Source organism: Aquarana catesbeiana, linkage group LG01 (assembly GCF_042186555.1).
Source record: "Aquarana catesbeiana isolate 2022-GZ linkage group LG01, ASM4218655v1, whole genome shotgun sequence".
In the NCBI taxonomy this organism is placed as follows: Eukaryota; Metazoa; Chordata; class Amphibia; order Anura; family Ranidae; genus Aquarana; species Aquarana catesbeiana.
In genome coordinates, this window is record NC_133324.1 from 925201986 (window position 1) to 925227052 (window position 25067).

The 25067-nt window shown below is 44.7% G+C and overlaps 1 protein-coding gene across 5 annotated transcripts in view; it reads left to right on the forward strand.

The window, feature by feature from the left end:
* The window catches only part of SLC4A11 (solute carrier family 4 member 11), a 229399-nt gene that overhangs the window by 161075 nt on the left and 43257 nt on the right, over positions 1–25067 (forward strand). For all 5 annotated transcript variants that reach the window (XM_073611028.1, XM_073611030.1, XM_073611029.1 and 2 more), the window contains 4 exons: positions 700–784; positions 7636–7761; positions 15616–15729; positions 20870–21002. In XM_073611028.1, the coding sequence (XP_073467129.1) occupies positions 700–784; positions 7636–7761; positions 15616–15729; positions 20870–21002 (458 nt within the window). The remainder of the gene's footprint in view (positions 1–699; positions 785–7635; positions 7762–15615; positions 15730–20869; positions 21003–25067) is intronic.

Sequence of the window (25067 nt, forward strand, 5' to 3'; positions counted from 1 at the left end):
AAGCTTCAACCAGACACTGATATAAGTCACAAGACTGCTATACACTGCTGATGAGAAAAGGTATTTAGCAGTTTATATTTACTAAAATTAATTGTTTTGGTGGGTGATCAGATATAGTGAATGCAGGGTCCTGGGTTTAGAAACACTTTAACATTGGTCCAAGCTGGATCATCGTAGTTGAATTCAGCTTTAAAAAAAACAGATAGTGAACACCTTTTTTGTTTTGATGCATTTTGAATGTATATGGCTCCTTTTAATTGGTGGGTCAACTAGGCACTATTGCAGAATTGGATCCACTTGTTTGCCTAAAGTTCATCTCTATAGCCTAACTCCAGGCTCAGGCTGCTAAAAGATTAATATACAAAAAAAAAAAAAAAAAAAAAGCTCCCCCCCCAGTGGACAATTTGTCCTAATTTTGTTTGGGATATCGTGTAGGTTGGTAGTTATGTCTGTATATCAGTCACCTGCAGCTGGGTTGCCACATATCGCTCACCCAGACCTGTCACCCATCAGAGACATCTGGCTTGGGGATGTGCCTTGGCTCCCCCCCCCTGTGTCCGCCATCATATCAGAACATCTGTAATGCTAACCAGGCTTCACCACTGACATGTGACCCCCCCCCCCCCATATCTATGCCTGTGCCTCGTGGTCCGCCCACAGCTTGACTCTAATCCTGCCATTTCCTTCCTTCCCCCGCAGCTGCAGGACTTCCTCAATGTGGGAAAGGGAATCTTCGATGACATTACACGTAGGCTTCCAGTCTACCCTATGGACTTCACCGACGGTAAGATACCCTCTTCTGTGTTATGTGACAAATGTACCCCTTGCTTTGTGCCCACATGGTCCTCCGTATCTGTGGAGGAGCAACACGGCCAATCTAGGGCAGGGCTACAGGGTATCTCCCCTCTAGGTTATGGAGATGGGGCGAGAGGGAGGTGTTCTATAGTCCTGCCCTAGGTTGACGGTCATCACAGGCAGGAAGCACAGGAAGTTATTAGCTCACAAGATAGCTGACAGCTGTTTTTTTTTTTTTTATTGTTTTTTTGTTTTTTTGGTTGTACTTACGAACAAGTATAGCAAAATGGTTATAGGGTATATTTTACAAACCAGAGGAAGCAAACATGGGAAGTTCATTGTGAGTGTTTACATACATGTTTTTTACGCGTTACCTCCATGCCTTTATTGTATGTTGAAATAAGCAATTGACGCCTTTACTGGCTGACTGCTGAGATAACAGGATAAACCAGCTAGACAGTGTGTGGCTTATATATGGAGCATGAGCGGAATAGGAGACCTGCACTGAGAGAGAGGGAGGGGAACTGTAGAGCACAGTTACTGTGCAGCATTATTTATGCACAACTCATTTTACGTGCTTGATGCCTAACTTTCATGATTGCATTTATTATTATTATATAGGATGTATATAGCGCCAACAGTTTACGCAGCGCTTTTCAATATAAAAAGGAGACAATACAGTTATATTACAATAAAATACAAGAGGATTAAGGGGGCCCTGCTCAGAAGAGCTTACAATCTAATAGGGTGGGGCAGGTGGTACAAAAGGTTGTAACTGTGGGGAATGAGCTGACGGAAGTGGTAGGAGATTACTTGGAGACGTGATAGGCTTTCCTGAAGAGATTAGTTTTCAGGGATCGCCCTAAGGTAGCAAGAGTTGGGGATAGCCGGACCGGTGGAGGTAGAGAGTTCCAGAGGATGGGAGATTCTCTGGAGAAATCCTAGAGACGAGTATGAGAGGAGGAGATGAGATAGCTTGAGAGTAGGAGGTCTTGAGAAGAGCAGAGAGGACAATTTGGGTGATATTTGGAGACAAGATTGGTGATGTAGCTCGGGGCAGAGTTGTGAATGGCTTCGTATGTTGTGGTTAGTATTTTGAATTTAATTCGCTGGGTTTTTGGGAGCCAGTGTAGTGGAGGAGAGGGTTGGCAGACACTGAGCGAGTACATTTCGTGTACTAGTTTGCAGATTCCCCCGCTCTGCATTATAGGAAATGTGGTAAGGATTCTTACAATAAGCCCCCTTTCACACGATCGGACCGTTCAGGTCCGCCTGTCAGTTTTGACGGCGGACCTGAACGGGCACTCCATGTTAGTCTATGGAGCGTCGGATGTCAGCGGAGACATGTCCGCTGACATCCGACCCCATCCGATCCGCTAAAAGCAGACGGATGGCCCTACGTCCAGGTCCGTCGCTATCGGATCGGGTGAGATCTGATGAAAAAGGACATGCCGTCCGTTTTCATCCGATCCCTCCATAGGCGGCAGCGGCGCCTGACAAGCCCCTCCCCGCTCAGTGAGCAGAGAGGGACCTGTCATCTGCCGGCTCAGCGGAGATCAACGGACAGATCTCCCGCTGAGCCGGCGGACCGAGGCGGGCTCCATAGAAACGGAGTCCGCCTCATGTGAAAGGGGCCTAAGGATTGAGGACAAGGATCGTTGCGATAAAGTCAGTCACCCATTTTAAGTTAGTCTGGCCTTGTGAGTGAGGAGCAGTAAAACAGAGTCACCGTGCATCAGACTCCTTATGAAATGAGCAAATTTGTCTGCCCTGTGTAATTTTACAGGGTGTTCACAGCAAAATACCGGTCTGCGGCTCTGCCCTTTATTATGGTCCGGCAGTGGGAAAGAAAAACCCTTTCACATGTTTTGCAGTGGGCCCCCTTCCTACCCTTACATTAAAATCCCCCCTTACATTAGATTTCCCAGTATTCCCAGGGCCCCCTTCACATCAGAGTTCCCCAGCATGTCAGAAACCGCAGGGTTTGCCTTACAGTGCAAACGGAAATGCTGCGGCCCCTGATGTGAAGGTGGAACGCTGCAGCCCCTGATGTGAAGGGGAACTCTGATGTAAGAGGTTCTCTGGTCACCAAGTGCCCCCCCCCCCCCCCTTACATTGCAGTTTGCAGAGTTCCTTCTTACCCCAGAATCCGCACTGTTCCCCTTGCACTGTACCTCTGCTAACTCTGATGTAAAGGGGAGCTTTGCAAACTCTGTAAGGGGGGCTTTGGTGACCAGAGAACCTCTTTCTTACACCAGAGTTCCCCTTTACACCAGAGTCCACAACATTCCCCTCTACATCAGGGCCTGCAGAGTTTCCTCTTTACACCAGTGTCTGCATACATTAGGGTAAAGGGGTTCACTGATATAAGGGGGGACCTTTTATAGTGGTGTCCCCCACCCCCTTACCTTAGGGACACCCTTGCCCCTTACATCTGTGACTCCCAATAGAGTGACTGACTGTGTCTCACACTAACCTGCAATTGCCTGCAGGCTTTGGTCCTCCTCTCTCTTCCATGCCCCCTCCTTGCAGATGCTTTCAAATTTGTTGAAAAGGCACCATGATGTTACCGCACACTTGACCAGCGGCCCGCACAGTTCCGGAACCGGATGATTAGTGATCGGCTGAGCTCGACAGGAATTGGTGGGGGGGAGGTCGGTGCAAGCTGCTGGTAAGCTGCCACTGTCGCTGCAAATCAGCTATTTGGGTACCGTGAGGCCCGTGTCGGAAACCATGAAATCAGGCTGAGACAGAAGTACAGTTAAATCACACTTGTTTAATAATAAAAATAAAAAGCACAAACGTAGTGAAAACATAGCCAAAGTTCAGTAACCGGAACGGATAATCAGCCAAGCCAAGAAGTCAGGGATCAATGTAGTGGAACAGCAAGCAGGATCTGGAGCCAGAAGGGATGTCAGCAAAGCAAGTCTTGAACAGGATCGCAGGAGATAATTTCTGTGATGTTGACCAAGGCGAAAGCAGAGATCCTCTGGACTGGACGGCAGGACTGACGAGCAGGATCATCAACAGCTGAGTAACTGTGGAGAGAGTGATGGGAGATGACAAGTAGCTGACAGCCGAGCGGCCAGAAGCCCTGACAGCCCGCTTCTGTGAGACGGGGGCTCAGAACGCTGCCCGAGCACAGCAGCGTTAAGGTCCCCTGACCCTCAAAACCGGGGTAATGCGCCTCTACCCACCAGCTTTTAGATGTCGTTGTAATAATCAGCGTTATTCACTTTACCTGTCAGCAGTCAATAAGTTATGGCTGATCGATCCTATATTGTAATATGACCTGTAAAAGAAGGTAGCTGGGAGGGGGAAGTAGGTAAATCCTATTAGTATAGAAAATCCCTTTAACTGCCAGTCTGGTGGACAAATGAGCAAATTGTAGCCATGCGGTGCTTACAACAAGTTGACCCAGTTTTTTTTTTTTCCGTGTCTGTCATATTGTCTAGCGCTGTGTATGTATAAGAAATGGGTCACACTGCTGTAAACGCAGAGAGAATGGCTATAATAAGCCGGCACACAGTTTTCTCTGTACCTGTATCCATTTACTGGATAATGGCACCATTCATCCCCAGCCCTTTAAATCCCCAGATAAGTGGTACAATGAGCTGTGCTCTTTTATTCCCCCGAGAAGCTTTCAGCATCTTCTAGAGCTCTGCCCATTGAGCGCGGCTGCCATTAAGTGATGGATGTGCCACGGAGCCCGCGACCTGACAAAACGCGGCTCCCTGCTTGTTGTTTACCCCGGGTCACCCCTGGCAAACTCCTTTTCTGACAAATGACCTTTTTACAAGATTAGCGGCAGTGAGTTTGTCGGCTCTGAAAACGTTATTTACTTATTATGTGATACTAAAGCAGGCTGTAGTAGTATCAGCGGTGCCCGTTTGGAAATCATTTTTATTTTTTGCCATAGGGAAGTGTAGGAGGTCCCTTTGGAATACTTTGAGTGTCTGCTTTTTTTTTTTTTTTTTTTGGTACCTAAAAATGAAATGCTCCATACTGGTAGGCTAATTGGCTTCTGACCATTTTGGTGGAGGTAGGGAGGGGGCTTTAGCATTTGCCTGTAAAATCCTTGTCACGCGGAGGCACCTACCTGGACTCGGTCATACGTGAAACAGTTTAGGACAGGGGTAGGCAACCTGGGGCCCTCCAGCTGTTGTGGAACTACATTTCCCATGAGGCATTGCAAGGCTCCCAGAGGCATGTTACTCCCAGAGGCGTGATGGAACTTGTAGTTCTGCAACAGCTGGAGGGCCCCAGTTTGCCTACCCCTGGTTTAAAGTATCAGCAGCCATTTTGACAAACTGGATCTGAAACCAACCCCTTTGCTACAGACTGATGTTGATCTACAGCTCAGGTCTTTAACCAGTTCCTGCCCGGCCTATAGCAGATTGACGGCCGGGCAGTGGCTATGCTGTTGTGTCATCGGCCCTTTTACACAGATCTGTGATGCGCCGGGTCCGGACTACCCGTCCATCACAGACACTCCCATGTGTGCGCCCCAGAAGCGCCAGTTCAAGAGGATCTTCCTGGACACCCTCCAAGAACTGGCCGACCACGCTGCAGCCGTCTGTTGTCTATGGCCCAGCCGGCAAGTGGTTAAAAAAAAAAAGCCGAACCTTTAATACCAAAAAGATACAAAGGAAGATCACCCAGTGCACAATGGGAATTGGCTCCACCATGGCCTTACACCAGAACAAATGGTAAAGGCAGAACTTTTTTTTTTTTTTTGAGTAAGGGAGGATTATAACCCCTGTCAGATTTTTGCCGTCCAGGTCCCATAGTGGAGATTTCACTTCCTGTCCCATAGCCATAACAGGAAGTGAGAGGATATCCTTCCAGTGTGAGGGAATCCTGGGGTTTCACCAGAACTAGTGTCCCCATTGGAAGATTTCCTCTCTGTTACCGTTCTGGCGTCAACCCAAAATTTGGGATTTTCTTTTACTTTCATTTTCAGTGATCAACAGGATCAACAGGGTGAGTCTAACTAACGGGGGCACAGACGCCAATAAAACTGACAGGTGTTCTAATCTCCACTCTATCCAAAACTAAAACAAAAAAACGTTTTGCCTCTAGTTACACTTTATATATGCGCTAGCTATTTAGAGGCATACGACACCATGCATTTCTTTCACAGAAGGGGTAAGAATATTTTTTCTGCATTAACTGAAGTTGCCATTACATGACCATGATAAGTATGAATAGTACACTTCTTGTTTTTATGCTTTACGAAGCTTCAAAGTGAATCTGTCAGCCATTGTAATTTTTGCCAAAGAGCAAACGCCATCAAAGATGCATCTTCAGGGTGCCCTCTAAACCTGGTTACACTAGGTTACTAAGGCCAAACTTCCATAATGGAAGAAATAATTCTCACCAATGCATCATGCCACTGTCCAATGAGAGTTTGGCCGCTTCCACATGGGCGCTCCGTCTTGTGGATTCCACTTGCTCAGCTGGGGGATCGATCCGCTGATCAGACGGGTTTTGTCTGCTCCGCTGTGCAGAGTGGACAAGGACATAGTCCTCTCTTTTTATGGGGAAATCGGGTGGAAACGGACTGCCTGTCCGTTTTCATCCAATCCGCCTGACGGATGGAAAATATGGATTTTTGGGCAGAATCATATGGCGGCGTGATTCCGCTGACCTCTGCCGCTCCATAGAGGAGACTGCAAGGTCCGATCAGGTCCGAATTAAAAACTGGCAGGCGGATCTGATAGGAAAGCCCATGAAAGGACCCTTTCTCTGTGGCTTAAAAGAGCCCACAAAGGTAATGAAGGTGGGCGCGTCTGGCATCTAAAGTCATGGAAATACAACCTTCAGACCCCTTTCACACCGAGGGCGTTTTGCAGGCGCTATAGCATTAAAAATAGCGCCTGCAATCCGCCCTCAAACAGCTGCTCCATTGTTTTCAGTGTGAAAGCCCGAGGGCTTTCACACTGGAGCGGTGCGCTGGCAGGACGTCAGGAAAAGTCCTGCCAGCAGCTTCTTTGGAGCGGTGAAGGAGCGGTGTGTTTATCACTCCTCCACCGCTGCTCCCCATTGAAATCAATGGGGTAGCGCTGGGATACTGCCGGCAAAACGCTGCTGTTGCGGCGCATTGCAGGCGGTTTTAACCCTTTCTCGGCTGCTAGCGGGGGGAAAAAGCACCCCGCTATCGGCCGAAATGCGCCGCAAATCTGACGGTAAAACGTTTTACCGACGACGCTATGGGCGGCTTGGTGTGAAAGGGGTCTTAGTAACCAAGTGAAATTAGAATGAGAAGGGGACATACTTATGTCCTGGTAGACATGTGTAAATATTCATTGTGTAGTGCCAGCCATTAAGCAAGATACACATTTATAAGTAACCAGTAATACATGAAATGTACTACGTACCGACTAAACTTTAAAATGAGTCAGCCTTTGTAAAGCTTGCCTAAGAGCAAACTCTGCCAGAGGTGCGTCTTCTTGGTGCCCTCCTAAACCTGATTTCACTATGCTATTAAGGCCAAACCTTTGTGATTGAAGTAGTGATCCTCACCAAATCATCATACCGCTGTCCAGTGAGAGCTTTTCTTTGGCTAAAAAGAGCCCCAAATTGGACAAGGGAATTGTAGGTGGGTGTGAGTCTTGCCTCTAAAGTCACAAAAATTAAATCTTTAGTAGCCAAGTGAAACTGGAATCAAAATGGCGCATAGGCCTTTCTGCAGACAAGGTTAAATAGACAAATGTGTGTGTTAAATAGATAAATGTGTGGTACCAGCTCCGAGACAGAACTTTTATACGATGCCTAAGATGCAGTGATCCTTGTTTGACCCAGTAACCACACTCGGTATTAATCTCTTCTTCCCGGCAGGTATTCTCGGCAATAACAAGGCCATCGGAAAGTACATCACAACTATGATTTTCTTGTACTTTGCATGCCTGCTGCCCTCAATCGCCTTTGGCTCTTTGAATGATGAAAACACTAAAGGGGTGATTGGTAAGATTTTCTTTGAAGATCATTTGTTTTGCAACTATCAACTTGGAAGAGGATAACCAGGTGGGTAGCAGCGCAGTGGCGTAAGGCGGCAGCGCTACTTACTTATCCGCCAGTGAGACAAGTGGCTGAGCTAACCTCTCTGGCCAAAACACACAAAAAAATAAATAAAACGATAAAAAAAACCTACGGCTGGCTTCTTGCCTGGGTTCTGAGCAGCTCCACTTCTAGTCCTTGTAGCGGATAGCGTATCTTCACCGTTGTTGAGGTTGACTACAATTCGAGCACCTTGTTCAAAATTGCTGTAGAGTTTAGCTAGCTGTTATTTAAGGTGTTCCCTAGCCACCCAGACCATATCGCAAGAACAATCCATGCTGTGAAAAATGTGTCTCCGAATCCAGGCAAGCAGAGGAGCGGTATTTGGTTCTGTAAATGAAAGGTGAGCGTTTGCTTGGCCACGGGTCTTGAGGTTGTTGAGTGAGTCTCACTGCTGCTTCTTCCCCAACAGTGCAGATCCCTCCATCATTAAGGAGTCATGGAACCCTCCATTCCCTAATGCTTGAGGGATCAGCTTTCAACTTTTCTTTCTGGGACAAAAGGGTGGAATGGGATTCTGGTGGGAAAATGTGCATCACCATCCATCATTCATATTCGTGTTCCTACATTATCAGTCACAATTGGTCGATTTATTGTAATCAGTAGTGTACAAATTTAATAAAGACTCCAGGTGACAGTAAAATAAATAGGAGCTAGCTGGCAATTTTAAGGAGCTAGGAGATATACACTATATGGTCAAACGTTTGGGGACAACTGGACAAAAATGTTTGTTCAAAATTGAGTTTAGGTGTTTCCATTTAAGGTTACTGTGTACAAAGTCATTTTTGACCATTTTTTTTTTTTGGCCAAGGCGCTTTTTTGATGTAGAATAACTGTGCCCCTGTGCAAAGTCCATAAACTCATGGTTTGATGAGTTTGTGGAAATCTTTCCCAAAAAGGAAGTCCTAAACAAGGATCAATGCAATTTTAATGCCCATTGTTTTGCAATTGGTTGTCCAAGAAGCACATGGAGATGTAATGGTCAGGTGTCCGCAAACTTTGTCCATGTAGTGTATGCTTAATTTGGCAAAAATAATAATAGATTATAATTTGATATAGGAGCTAGTTGTAATTATTATATTTTTTAGACACATTGATTTTTACAGACACATTGGGGGTTATTTACTAAAGCTGGAGGGTACAAAATCTGGTGCAGCTCTGCATAAAAACCAATCCGCGTCTAGGTTTTATTGCCAAAGCTTAATTGAACAATCTGAAGCTAAAAGATGATTGGCTACCATGCACAGCTGCACCAGATTCTGAGATTCTGCAAGTTTTAGCTTTTCTTGTTGGGTTAGAATGCATTCTAACTTCTAAATTGGTTGCCACCAGTTTTTGTGGGAATAGCTAAAATTATGTTAACGCCTTCCAAGCAACTCTTGGCAGATGGCCATGTGGTCAGAAACCAGCATGCGTGGACCAGCGTCCGTCTAATCAACTGGGGAATATACTGCATATGGGCAAAAGCTTGTAGACACATGACCATCACACCTGTATGAGCTTGTTGGATATCCCATTCCTAAGCATGGGCTTTATTATAGAGTTGACCTTCCTTTACGGCTAGAACAGTCTCCACTTTTTTGGAAAGGTTTTTTATAGGAGTCTGGAGGATGTTACATAGTCTGGTTGAAAAAAGACACAAGTCCATGCAGTTTACCGCACAGAGAGAAAAAACAAAACAAAAAAATGAAACTAATATAAGACCTCCATATACATAATCCTATACCCACAGTTGATCCAGAGAAAGGCAAAAGAAAAAAATGCATGTTCCAATTTGCTCCACCGGGGGGGGGATTCCTTCCTGATCCTCCAAGAGGCAGTGGGCCATTCCCTGTATCAACTTTACCTATAAATGTTAGTATGCAGTTATGTTCTGTGCATTCAGGAAAGAATCTAGGCCTTTTTGAAACAGTCTACTGAGCTAACCAGAACTAGTTTGTGAGCTCTATTCCACATTTTTACAGCTCTTACTATGAAGAAGTCTTTCTGTATTTGGAGGTTAAATCTCTTTTTCTCCAGACATAAAGGGGTTCCCCTTGTTCTCTGTGGTGACCTTTAAAGTGGTTTTAAAGTTAAACATTTTTTACCTTTAATGCATTCCTTGCATTAAGGTAAAAAATGTTTAGGTGTCCGCATCCCCCTCAGCCCCCCTTTTACTTACCGGAGGCCCCTTTTGATCCAGCGCCGTGCACGTCGGCAGATCGTTTCTCCCTTCACTTCCGGGTCTCGCTGGCTTTGATGGGACACTGGGAGTCATTGGCTCCCAGTGCTGTCAATCAAAGCCAGTGACGACAGAGTTGGGGGGCAGGGCCGAGTCCCATTGTCTGTGTCAATGGACATGGCAGAGGGACTCGGGTGCGAGCACGCATGAGTGCCCCCCTTGGGAAGCGGCTTGGGGACACTGGACAGAGGAGGGGCCAGGAGCACCGGCGGGGAGCCTGAAAAGAGGAGGTTCCCGGCTGCTCTGTGGAATTCCATTGCACAGAGTGGGTAAGTATAGACATGTATGTTTGTGTTTTTTGGGGTTTTTTTTACCTTTACAAACCCTTTAAAGGGAATACATTCACCTTTTTTTACAAAGAATAATAAATGCACCTTTTTTTTCAGGTTATTTTTTGTTGTCGGAGCCTGTAAAGCATTGCACCAGTGATCAGTAGATGGCTGCTGCCATGCAGGACTCCTGCGGCCCTGTCGGTGTATATGCTTACTCGTACCTTGTACAGGCAAACCGATACACTATGACAGGAAGAATCAATGAACTACCACAGCACTATTCTATTCCATTGAGAACTACAAGCGAGGTTTGTGGTTTTCCATTCCCAGAACACTGTGAATGAGTGACGTGGCTGGGCTGGTGGAATCATGGCCACATTTCTTTAAAAAAATTTGACAGCAGGCATGGGGAAGAACATCCCCGTTAGCTGTCAGAGTGGGGGTCAGTCTTTCATAACATGTTACACCCTGATTATGGGTGTAACATGCTATGAAGGGTGAACTTCCCATTTTAAAGTGAATACCTCTACACCAGGTTCACTATATGGACCAATTCACTTATGTATATATAGCTATAGATCATATTCCTCCTTAATCTCCTCTTCTCAAGAGAGAATAAATTCAGTTTGGCTAATCTTAATTCAGTTCAGCTAATTTTGTTTGTGGGAATTTGTGTTCATTCAGCCAAAAGAGAATTTGTGAGGTCAGTAAAGAACTGGCTTGCAACCTACATCCCATGGTTGTTCAATAGGGTTGCGGCTATAGCTCTGTGCAGGCCACCAAACCATGTCTTTTATGGAGCTGGCCTTTGCAGCTAGAACAGCCTTCACTCTTCTAGAGAGAGCTTTAAGAGTATTTTGAAGGATGTGTGTGGGAATACGTGTTCATTCAGCCAAAAGGGTATTTGTGCGGCCAGGTAAGAACTGGCATGCAATCTACATCCCATGGATGTTCAATAAGCTGGAGGTCATGGCTCTATACAGGCCACCAAACCATGTCTTTATAGAGCTGGGTTTTAACACCTGGGGCACACTGGAAGAGACTTCCCCAAGTTGATAACACAAGATGTTAGTACACAATTGTCCTTTATAGTAATAATGGGAAACACATGAACTTAATTATTTGGAGGAGTGTCCATCTACTTTTGACCATATATGTAGGTGTGATGGTCAGGTGTCCACAAATGTTTTTCCTATATTGTGCAAGTTCGTCTATTATATGCAATGTATTAACACAAGTATCTGGCATGTATTGCATACACACTAAAAAAAAAGTATTTTTAGCTGCTCCCAAGATCACAAATACTGTAGGTTGGAAGCAGGGAACAATTTTCATTTTTTAAGTGTAATTGCCCTTTATACTCCCTCTGGTGAAGGACATCATTATTATGTTCCTTAATTGTTCCAGCAGTTGAACTCTTTCTTGTGTTCTTCAAACACTCAAGGGTCAACTTTGGAATAAAGACCTGAGGTTTCTATCTAATTCAGTATACCAATACTGTAGAGCTGATTTAAGCAATTTTATTCATAGTTTATACCTTCCTTCTAGCGTCTATAGAAGTGATTATTTTGTGAATTGAATTCCCAGCCATGTGACTGCATTATGGGGCACAGTACATTGCTGAATTATCATTTCTTCTAGACATTAAAATTCTCCAACCCTCAGGGATTGGAATTGGCTTAGAAACAGCATAGCAGTCGGGTTAACTCATTTAAATCAAAGGGTCTCATTTACGAATTCGGAGGAGGGGAACAATAGAAGTGATATCCATGGCAACCAATCTAATTCTTCTTTTTTTTTTTTACCTGCACTAAAAAAAAATTAGCTCCAATCTGGTTGGTTGTCATGTTTTTACCTTCTTTCGCCAAACTTAAGTCTAGGTCTTAAATGGTGGGGTTTCTAAGATACTCTGTTCTAAAGATCTATTATTTATATTAAAAAAATAATAAATTTTTCCTATTTTGTCTCCTATGGGACAGAGTATATGTAGTACTTTGTTCCATGTTGCTAGTTGCTTCTATACTCTAGCTGTGAGGTCCGAGCTGCGCTCCCTCCCCTCCTACGTCGGCCAACCCAATAACTGCTAGGAAGTAGACAGACACCTCTTATCAGCAGCTTGTCTCTGCTCTGAGCATTTTCCCCGGCAATCATTGGCAAAAAGAGTGCAGGTGCTGTCATGATCCCCACCCCTGTATTCCACTTGTCTAGAGGAAGTGGTCAGAATGGGGCCAAGCTGCCGTCATGAAGCATCCATCTCCTTCCTAGCTGTTGTCAGGTTGGCCGAGGCAAGAGGAGAAGGGGTGCAGGTCAGACCTCATAGCTAGGGTTAGGAAGCACCTAGCAACATGGGGCAAAGTGCTACATGAAATTTGCCCCATAGGAGACAGTAGTAAAAAAAAAAAAAAAAAATCTTCTTTAAAGAGGACCTGTCACTTTTGAAATATCTCTGTTCTCCATCGGTCCCTGCTAAAGACATTAAGCTAGTTCCTACACTCTTTCCTTCTCTGCCTTACATTGGTTCATTTATGCCCTCCAACAGCTAATGGAGATCAATGGGGACCTGGCCAGTGAGCTGCCTTAATAGCTCTTCTGTAAGATAAGAGTTTAACAAACTATTGATATTTCTGTAGGAAGTAGTCTTTCTATTTTTGGTAACCCATCCTAGAATTTGTAAAAACTGATGGATAAAGATGCCTCAGAACCGACAGATCCTCTTTATGTACATTAAACATTGCTATGTCTCCCAATACATCGTACAGTAATGTGTGTGTTGGCTGTGTCTTTTTGTTGTCTCGTCACTCTAGAGCCCATATTTAAAACAATGAGAAAATTATAATCTCTCAACGGATGGCACAGAGCTTCCTACAATAAGTCATGTTCAGTGTTTGATGGATCTGTTATGATCTCATTATCCTTGTCATTACCCATTTCAAAACCTTGGTATCCAAAGTGTACATTCGATTTAAAAAAAAAAAAAAATCTTTCAGCTAGGCAAATATTATTTACTTGCATACAGTAAAACATAGCCATTGCATGGGTCCTCCAAATATTCATGAGATTGCTTGCCTTTCGCAGAAAAATAATGTGCTGGTCTCTAGTGAATGGATAGGCTGCATCATTGGTGATGTCGAAGGTCTCTAGTGAATGTATAGGCTACATTCTCAATGTCACCAGTCTCTAGTGAATGGATAGGCTGCATTCTCAATGATGTCACCGGTCTCTAGTGAATGGATAGGCTGCATTATCAGTGATGCCAATGGCTTCTAATGAATGGATAGGCTGCATTATCAGTGATGTCGAAGGTCTCTAGTGAATGGATAGGCTGCATTATCAGTGATATTGAAGGTCTCTAGTGAATGGATAGGCTGAGTTCTTAGTGAGGCTAGGTGTCTCTAGTGTATGCATAGCTTGCATTGTCCCTCATATCACTGGATTCTAGAAAATGGATAGGCTGCCTTTTCAGTGATGCCATTGGTCTCTAGTGAATAGATGAGCTGCATTCTTTGTGATCTCTTAAGTTTCTGGTGTTTTAATAGGCTGTATTCTCAGTGGTGTCACTGGTTTATAGTAATGGATAGGCTACATTCTAAATGATGTGATTGGCCTGAGTGGGTAGGCTGCAATCTCTGATCTCACTGGTGCAGAAAACAAACAGGTTCCATTCCCAGTGATGTCATCCATCTCTATGAATAGATAGGCTGCATTCTCAGTGATGTCATTGGTTTCTAGTAATGGATAGGCTACTTTCTTGGTAATCATGATAATGAAAAAACAAGTGCCCAATAAGCATCTCAAGTCCAAAATCCTTTGTTGTCCTGTTGTCACATGCAATAACCAATAAAGTACAGTCAGTGCATTTTTGGAGCCAATGTTATCCATTGGGCCCAAGGCAAAGACTCCTGGATAGAACTCTCTGGCAAGGAAGGAATTGATTTGCAATTGCGCATTCCTCTATGGCTGAGAAGCAGGTGCAATTGCATCAATTCTTTCTCCTAACCTAGACTTATATCTAGGAGCCTTTGCTTTGAGCCCAATAGATATTTTTTTGCTACATTGGCCAGATCCCGATGAAGGGGGATTTTTGGCCCAAAAAACACATTGGACATCATTTGTTCTGTTGTCTTATGTAAATGATATGAAATGATTTTGGACTATTGAGGCTCTTTTTTTTTCGTTTGCACCCAGAATACCCTATTTGGGTGACCCCTGTTTTTCAGGGGGCCCCACTTTCTGAAGAGCTGGCAAAATCAAGCTATTGGGCATTTATGATGCCTTCTCATTATGGGTCAAGAATCTGTGCCCCGCACCTTTCTTTGGACATTCTCAGTGATGTCACTGATCTCTAGGAAATGGATTGGCTGCATTCTCGGTGATGTCACTGATCTCTAGGAAATGGATTTGCTGCATTCTCGGTGATGTCACTGATCTCTAGGAAATGGATTTGCTGCATTCTCGGTGATGTCACTGATCTCTAGGAAATGGATAGGCTGCATTCTTTCTGATGTCACTGGTTTCTAGGAAATGGATAGTCTGCATTCTTGGTGATCGTCACCAGTCTCTTGGAAATGAATAGGCTGCATTCTTGGTAATGTCACTGATCTTCAGGAAAAGGATAGGCTGCATTCTTGGTGATGTCACTGGTTTCTAGGAAATGGATAGGCTGCATTCTTTGTGATTTTCACCAGTCTCTAGGAAGAGGATAGGCTGCATTTTTGGTGATGTCACTGATCTCTAGGAAATGGCCAAGTTGTTATCTCAGTGATATGTCACTGGTCTATAGGAAATGGATAGGTTGCGTTCTTGGTGATGTCACTGGTCTCTAGGAAATGGATAGGTTGCGTTCTTGGTGATGTCACTACTCTCTAAGAATAGGTAGGCTGTATTCTCTATGATGTCATTGGTCTCTTAGAAATGGATAGGCTGCATTCTCATGAATGTTGGCTTGCGCTACAAAATGGCTGTCTGCACTGAATGTGAGTAACCGATGTAATTTAAATGTAAAGTAGGCCCTCTCCAAGGGGTAGTCCCTAATTGGAACACATTCCTGTCCTAAGTACAGCATTAGTGATAGAGTGCAGGGAGATGCATGCAATTTTATAACTAAAGCTGCTGTTGCAAAATTGTTGTTCAGTTCCACGATGAAATGTGTATTTGGGAATTGTTCATGATCACAGAACATGCACAGGAAACATTCAGTTGATTTATATACACTGTGCATACAGGAAAAGATGACCTTAATGCCATTTACAACATTGACTGTCATTACAGATGTGCAGAAGACCATTGTGGGGCAGTGTATTGGGGGTGTTCTTTACGCCCTCTTATCTGGACAGCCTCTGGTTGTGCTATTGACAACGGCTCCCCTGGCATTATATATTAATGGTATGTATACAGATAACCAGCTGCTTGGCCAGTATTTGAAAGGTTTTTTTTTTTTATTGAGATCTGTAGAAAGCTTAGTGCCTTTATAGTTATTCTCATGTATTTATTTTGTAGGCCTTCAGGTAAGGAATAGGAAATGTTTACTTTAATATAAATGTTATGTTGGTGTATACAAGATGCAGGTACCAAGGTCTGCGTGTCCTTTTCAGTTGATTTGGATTAAATAAATTCAGATTAAAGTGGTTTTAAACTCTCTAATTTTTTTTTTCCTTAATTAAATTCTCAGCAATAAGGTCAAAAACTTTCCAATACTAATTTCCCCACCACCCCCTTCCCTAACACTTACTGTACCTGAGTCCTTTATTGATCCAGTGCTGTGCCTTGCTGCAGGTCTTCTTTCCCCTCTCCCTGCTCCATTGGCCCCTGCTGCTGTCAATCAAATCCTTTAAGAAGGGGGGCGGGTCTGAGCTGTGTGTGTGTGTATGTCTATGGATGTAGGCAGTGCAGTTCGGGATCAAGCCCACATGTGTACCGCCCAATTAAAAGCGGCTTGCTATGGGGCACACAGAAGGGCAGTGGAGAGGGGAGGAGATAGGTGGCTGCTCTGTGCAATAACATTGTACAGAGCCCGTACGGTAAGTATAAAACTCCTGCTTTAAAGGGAAAAAAAGGGGGGCTTTACCATCGCTTTAAGGTGAAATAACCGCAATTTCAGTCAACGCATACTTGGGGTTATTGCCCTAAAGTTCAGTTGTAGTTTTTTATTTTGCTGATTTTTGCTAAGAAATGCATTAAAATATATTACATACATTCTCTAAGTGGGAATGCTATTTAATTCCTGTTCAGTGCTCTATACTGGCAGAGCTGAGTAACAGCCACACCTCTCATCACAAGACTTGTACTGCAGATGAAGGGGGTGGAGAAGTGTCTGACCCGGTCTCTTAATGAGTACGGATTATGGTGTACGTAAACTCTAATGCCCCATACATACGTTCAGAAATCCCATTAGAAAAAACTTGGATGGTTTTTCCGATGGAATTCCGCTCAAGCTTGCCTTGCATACACACGGTCACACAAAAGTTCTCTGAACTTTCGACCATCAAGAACGCGGTGATGTACAACACTACGACGAGCCAAGAAAATGAAGTTCAATGCTTCCGAGCATGCGTGATTTTTTGCGCGTCCGAATTGCATACAGACGAACACATTTTCGGATAGGAACTTGTTCCGACCGAAAAATAGAGAACATGCTCTCAATCTTTTGCTGGCTGGAATTCCGCCAGCAAAAGTCCGATGGAGCATACACACGGTCGGAATTTCTGACCAGAAGTTCACATCAGAAATTCCGCCAGCAAAAGTCGGATCGTGTGTACGGGGCATAAGGCTTAATGTACACGGCACGTTTTACAACTTCTCCCGAACTATTTAACTTGACGGATAGTAACCGACGTTTAAAAACATCCGTTTAGCCGCGTTTGCATTTAAAAGCGTTTTAATATTTTCTTTTTTCAAATGGTCAAAAATTAAAAACGCCTGTAAACGAAACGCAGCTAAACGTGAGTTACCGCGTTTACAAGCTGGTACAGGCATTTGGTGTTTCAAATACCCCTGAACATCCGTCCTGAACGCATTTTTGTTTTTGCTTTCCAAAAAATGCTTCTAAACTCAACTGCCTATAAAAGACTATAAATGACCCTGTGTACATATACTGATAAGATAACAATAAGGAGAGTTCAGGGGCAGCTTAACTGCTTCAGGGGCAGCCCAACTGCTCCTAAATGTCCGTTTACCAACAGCAGTGTACATGAAGCCTAATTCTGGTTACTGCCTCGCCATCCTTTTAATTGGGATGTCATTTCTAGGGGGACAGGAAGGTCTGCCTAATCATGTGACCGCTGTGATTGGCTGTCATCATAGACGTGCGTACCCGATTGCATTAGTCTGTGCACCCCAAAGCTCAAGCACACACGCCTTCCTCTGCAGCCTCAGCTGCACTGGGTAGTGAATAAATGGGAAGTGCTCTGTGCTGAGCGGCTTCCTGATCCTTTACAAACTGAAGCATAATAAGCATAGCTTACTATGCTTCAGTTATGAATGGACACCGTGAACGAGTGTGTTCATTTAGAAAAGGAAGAGGCCTGTAAATTACATATTTACTAACCATTTCCCCTCGCTCTCCATCCTGAAACATTTCTCACAGCAGCCCGGGGGGAGAGGAGAGGCGCCAGCAGCACAGCGGAGCGGGGGGCCAACAAGAGGGGGGAAGCTCGGGGAGTAGTGGGGATCGGCACCGCACATAGTGATTAGGGTGTGCCCTGGAACAAACCCTGCGCATACCTATGGCTGTCATAGTGGTCACATGACAGCCAGATCCAGATCATTAGTACAGACTGGGAGCTGTCTATGACGTAATAAACCTATGCCGCCCATAGAAACATATGCGTGTGGTCATTAAAGGCCACCCTCTCTGCAGCCGTACTTATGCATCAACTGGGCGCCAAGACGTAAATTTAGCTATAAAATGCGCCTCCAGCTTAAAGTTTTGTTGGAAATAAAGAAAGTGAATAGGGGAGAACACGGGGATTGATTTACTAAAACTAGAAAGCGCAAAATCTGGTGCAGCTCTGCATGGAAACCAATCGGCTTTCAGTATTATATGTCAAAGCTCAATTGAACAAACTGAAATTAGAAGCTGATTGGTTACCCCGCACAGCTGCACCAGATTCTGAGTGCTCCACAACTGTAGTAAAGCAACCCCCACTGTTTTTAGTGCACTTTGTCGCCCCGGCTGTAAGGCTGGATTCACACCTATGCATTTTTAGTGCTTTTTGCATTTTGCAGATTTGCACTACAGTCCATCCACCATGGTTTCCTATGGAACACATTCTGTAGTGCAAATCTGCAAAATGCAAAAAGCACTAAAAATGCCTAGGTGTGAATCCAGCCTAAGGCCCAACCCTCTTTGCTCTACTACTTTTGGATCAGTGATCTGGCACAAGTATGCAAATTTAAAGCTTTTCACTTTATATGTGTGCCAGGCCAGTGACTCAGTAAGTATTCACACAGCTCCGCATAACAGACTGTCAACCAGCATTTTTTAACTTGGTCAACAAATGGCGTCCCATGTTTCCCTGAAAACAGGTTTACTTTTTTTTTTTTTTTTGCATGAAGTCCTTTATTTTATTTTGGCTTGACGGGCATTTAAATTCATACAGCAGAGCTGAATTTTAATGGTATTGTCTATGTAGAAGAGGCTTACTCTATCTACGGAGCATTTCATTATAACTCTGCCCCTGTGATCACAGCGCCAGCTGCGTCTCCGCTCCATCTAATCATTCTGAGAGCGGGGCCTGGAATTGGAAGCGATAGCGTAATAACAGAATGTATTCGATGAATTCAGGCAGTGATAGACTGTCAGGATAAAGAAGTTCTCTGTTCTCCTGGATTGACATTGCCAATAAGCCTGTTTTAAGGCTGAACTCCGGAGAAAATTTAAAACCACCCCCTTGCAGTGGGGCTGCCCCATCTCCCCCCCACCCCCCCTCTTTCTCCCCTGCAAGGATTAAATGCTTATCTTAATCTAAGGTAACATTTAAAAACAGCCTTACTTAACTAATCCTTCGCTCCCCTGGCAGCCAGTGTTCTCTTCTTCCTAGGTTGTGGGCAAGCCCCCCCCCCCCCTGTTCTCCCTGTCAATGCATGACTGCTGGTCCTGCATTGTACGCAATGACATCATGGTGCCAAAGAGAAGTGGCTTCAGTGTCTCAGTTGCATGGAGAGAAGGAAGGCTGCAGGAGTGAGAGATATGGTAGGCAAACCTGCATTTAGTGATACCCTAGCCAGGGGTCTCCAAACTACGGCCCTCCAGTTGTTTAGGATCTACATTTCCCATGTGAATGTCGGAGTTTTTCAATGCCTCATGGGATGTGTAGTTCCGCAACAGCTGGAGGGCGTAGTTTGGAGATCCCTGCCCTGGACCAGTGATGGAGAACCTTGGCACCCCAGATGTTTTGGACCGACATTTCCCATAGTGCTCAACTACACTGCAGAGTGGATGAGCATCATGGGAAATGTAGTTCCAAAACATCTGGGGTGCCAAGGTTTGCCATCACTAGCCCTAGACAAATGCAAGCATTTGACCCTTGCAGCACAGGGGCAGCTCAATGCAAGAGTATTTTGAATTTTTCCTGAAGTTCATCCTTTTTTTTTTTTTTTTTTTACTTTGGCGTGCTCCCCCTCCCCCTCTCCCTCCCCCTCCCCCTCCAATTCATTATGGAGGTAATGCAGACACACTACTGGAAATACATCTCTTCTCTGGATTAGCAGGGCCAACAGGTTCTCTGGCTAGCAGGTGACCTAAAGCCAAAAAAAAAAATGGGTGCAGCCAAAATCACAAACCGAAAAATAGTACAAGAGACTTAACTTGCAATCAGTAGGATGTGTCCCTTGTGCTGATTCCTCCTCTGTTTGGGCTCCATTCACACTTGTAGGACACCAAAGTCACGAGATTTTGGAGTGCAACTTGGATGTGATTTGTTGTCCCTCTGCAAAGTCAGACCCATCGTTACATTCAGGAATGACTTTCATGCAACTTTTTGAGGGTGAATATTGAAGTCTATGGCCCTCAAGTTGCATGAAAGTCAGAACAAAGTAATGCATTACCTACTTTGAAGTCGATGCAAAATTAAGTCACGAGAGCCCGACTATGCTTGCCCTTTCTACTCAGCTGCTCACTTCATAGAAGCCAGAGACTACAGCTTTATGAATGGAGGGGGTGGAGCCATCGATCATTCACCTTTCCTCCATTCATAGATCCTGTGTTATTTATAGAAGCTGTGGTACTGATTCTATAAATGGAGGAGCTGGGTGGTGGTGGGGGGGGGGGGGGAGATTTTCACTAGCAGAGGAGGAATCGGCACAAGGGATACAAACTATATTGTATCCCTTGTGCTGATTTTTTTCTTTTTGTGATTTTTGGCTGAACTTTGGACAAAATTGAAATACTATTGATTGGGTTGGTTTGGCATGTAATAGGTAGCCAGTGTTCCTTTATCAGCTGTGAAATAAATACATGTTTTCTAAAAATGTGGGAATATGATCATGGAGTGTGTCTAACCTCTGCTTTCCTCTTTTATAACAGTTATCCGAGGAATCTGTGATGACTACAATCTGGACTTTAAGGCCTTCTATGCTTGGACGGGTCTGTGGAACAGCTGCTTCCTCATCTTATACTCCCTCTTCAACTGTAGCCTGCTGATGAAGCTGTTCAAGAGGTGAATCTCTTTACACACTGTTCATATAATTATTGTACCATTATTATAATTATCAGGGCTTGACAGACCTGTCCACCAAGCTATTTAATGTTACCAGATCAGTGCCTAAAAGCCTTGCAGTGTTTTGCTTGGGGTCAGTTGTGCTGCAGCATGATCTGAGTTGTGACATCGCTGTGTTATCAGACCTGTCCAACTGGATGTGTTCTGTCATTTTAGGATGTTTTACCACTAATTAGAGGAGCTTTTTGAGTTCCTTAGATTGTAGGTAACATGGCTTAAAATTTATAGCCACACGAGTAGCTCAGCAGCCTTAAAGTTGAACTCTGGCCTAAAACAATTTTTTGATATATGCACTGCAAAAATAAATCCATGCACATGAAGTGTCTCCCATATGTTTAGAAGGGTATGTCACCAGCACACCAGGATCTCCAAAATTGGGTCCAAAACTTTAATCACATAGTATCAAAAATTAAAAGCGACGTTTCGCTTTCGGAGCCACACAGGACCCCGTCATCAGGCATGTGATGAAGGGGTCCCGCGTGGCTCCGAAATGGTTTTAGCTGTTGGTCATTTCAGCACCCAATTTAAAATACAGCCATAAATACGTGTGCGTTCGGAGTATTGCATTGGAGTGTCAGAAACCATGAAATCAGACCGAGACAGAAGTACAGTTAAATCGCACTTGTTTAATAATAAAAGCAAAAAAAAAAATACGTAGTCAAAACATAGCCAAAGTTCAGTAACTGGAATGGATAGTCAGCCAAGCCAGAAATCGGGGATCAATGTAGTAGGATCGCAGGAGATATTTTCTATGATGTTGACCAAGGCGAAGGCAGAGCTCCTCTGGACTGGACAGCTTAAGTAGGCAGGACTGACGAGCAGGATATCAACAGCTGAGTAACTGTGGAGAGATAGGGGCTGGCAATTAGCCGACAGCTGAGCAGCTAGCTCAGAGAAGGAAGGGCTGAGCCCAGCCCTGACATGGAGGTCCCATATGTTTGGGCCGCAGTGTTATGTACAACTCAGACTTTTACTCTTACTCTTCCCCGCGTGGTAAGATCAACACCGGACGTCCAGGGCTGAGATTTACAGTTCTAGCCAGAGTACTTTGGATCATGAGTTAGTTAGGCCAAAAGGCCAACATTAAAATGGCTATAAATAATAAAAGAGCTTTTAGGAAATATAAAAATGAAGGAACGCTATCACAGTTTAAATGTTACAAAGAATATAACAGAATATGTAAAAAGGAAATCAAGGACTCAAAAATTCTAAATGAATGACAGATTGCAAAAGATATTAGGACAAGCCCCCAAAAATTCTTCAAATATAATAAGTAAGAAGTCAGGTCTGGGCATGTAGACCCTTTACAAAGTAATCTAGAGTGGCTGACTGGGGACAAAGAGAAGGAAGATTTATGAAATACTTTCTTCAGCTCTGTGTATACAAAGGAGCATGGGGGGAGCTCATGTCCATAATGGGGGTGGTAGTGACACAGCCACAAATGATCCACAATGGCTCAAAAGTGATATGGTTCAGAAATATTTAGACAGAATAAAGGTGGATAAAGCACCTGGACCAGGTGGCATTCACCCAAGGATCCTAAAAGAATTGAGCTCTGGCATTTCAAATCCATTGTTTCTATTATTTAGGGACTAGTTGATGACTGGAATGGTAACACTGGACTGGCGCAGGGCCAACGTGGTGCCTATATTTAAAAGGGGATCAAAGTCTTTACCAAGTAACTATAGACCTGTTAGTTTAACTTCTATAGTCGGGAAGATACTGGAGTGTTTAATAAAAGACCACATAGACGAGTTCTTACTGGAAAAAAAATATTAGAAGCAACAGACAGCATGGATTCACGAAAGACAGAAGTTGTCAAACAAACCTGATTTCTTTTCATGAGGAGGTAAGTAAAACCTTGGACAGAGGGGTGGCTGTGGACGTGGTATACTTGGATTTTGCAAAAGGGTTCGACACAGTTCCCCACACACGGCTCATGTGTAAGGTAACCTCTGCAGGCTTGGAAAGATCAATTTATAAATAGATAGAATATACAAAAAACAGTGTTGTGCTAAACATAAATTTTGCTCATAAAGTGTTACAAAAAGTCCAATTGTGGAAAAACACAAACCTGTGAAATTGCAGAAGAATCCAGAAGACCCTCCACCTCGTGCAGATACCGCCACCACAAGCAATATAGACTCTTACCTTCATTACAGAGGGTCAAACAGGCTTGATGTAGTAATCTTTGCAGGGGTCATCAGCTGGAGATGTGTCCTCAGATCAAATTCATAACTTAAATTTGATAATCGAACCAGGCTCCATTCACCCCACTATCAGATTTTCCCATACAAATGAAGGAGACGCCAGATAGTGTAAAATCCCAAAGGACTCATCTAATAAAAAGTATTACACTTAAATTTTGTTCAGATAAAAACCAGCGTTGTATACAACATAGGCGCCATAAAAACATCCACATACTGTAAACGAACGAGATGGCAAGAAATGGCTCCTTTACCCAACCGGTTTCGTTGCTAAGAGGACTTCTTCCGGGGCATTCCTGGGATTTTACACTATCTGGCGTCTCCTTCATTTGCATGGTTAAATACAGGAAAGGTTTCTTCACAGTAAGAGCTTTGAAAATGTGGAACAGACTCCCTCCAGAGGTGGTTCTGTTCAGCTCTGTAGATTGCTTTAAAAAAGGCCTGGATTCTTTCCTGAATGTACATAATATAACTGGGTACTCATTTTTTTTTTTTTTTTGGTTAAACTAGATGGACTTGTGTCTTTTTTCAACCTGACTAACTATGTAACTGATGGGTTGCACACACTCCATTTCCATTCAGTAAACATCTTGCATTCTTTCAAATCAGTGGTCTCCAAACTGCAGCGCGGGGGCTAAATGTGGCTCTTTGCTGGCTTTTTTTGCGGCCCTTGGGGCACTGTTTCTGCCACTGACCCCAACAGTGGGGCACTAGTTTCTGGCGCTGACTCCGACAGTGGGGCACTAGTTTCTGGCGCTGACTCCGACAGTGGGGCACTAGTTTCTGGTGCTGACCCCGACAGTGGAGCACTAGTTTCTGGCGCTGACCCCGACAGTGGGGCACTAGTTTCTGGCGCTGACCCCGACAGTGGGGCACTAGTTTCTGGCGCTGACCCCGACAGTGGGGCACTAGTTTCTGGCGCTGACCCCGACAGTGGGGCACTAGTTTCTGGCGCTGACCCCGACAGTGGGGCACTAGTTTCTGGCGCTGACCCCGACAGTGGGGCACTAGTTTCTGGCGCTGACTCCGACAGTGGGGCACTAGTTTCTGGCGCTGACTCCGACAGTGGAGCACTAGTTTCTGGCGCTGACCCCGACAGTGGAGCACTAGTTTCTGGCGCTGACCCCGACAGTGGGGCACTAGTTTCTGGCGCTGACCCCGACAGTGGGGCACTAGTTTCTGGCGCTGACCCCGACAGTGGGGCACTAGTTTCTGGCGCTGACCCCGACAGTGGGGCACTAGTTTCTGGCGCTGACCCCGACAGTGGGGCACTAGTTTCTGGCGCTGACCCCGACAGTGGGGCACTAGTTTCTGGCGCTGACCCCGACAGTGGGGCACTAGTTTCTGGCGCTGACCCCGACAGTGGGGCACTAGTTTCTGGCGCTGACCCCGACAGTGGGGCACTAGTTTCTGGCGCTGACCCCGACAGTGGGGCACTAGTTTCTGGCGCTGACCCCGACAGTGGGGCACTAGTTTCTGGCGCTGACCCCGACAGTGGGGCACTAGTTTCTGGCGCTGACCCCGACAGTGGGGCACTAGTTTCTGGCTCTGACCCCAACAGTGGGGGGGCGCCAAGGATGGGGGCACAGTTACCAATGCCGGGTAATTTTTTTAAATCCCACTGCCACAGTCCGGCCCCTCCAAAGCCTGAAGGATAGTAAACTGGCCCTTCATTTAGAACGTTTAGAGTCCCCAGTTTTAAATCACTGCAAGGCACTCTGTAAATTAGAAGAGGGAGGATCATGAGTTTCATCCGCTCCTCCTCCAATCACAGAGCACCCTGCATCCATTGAATTAA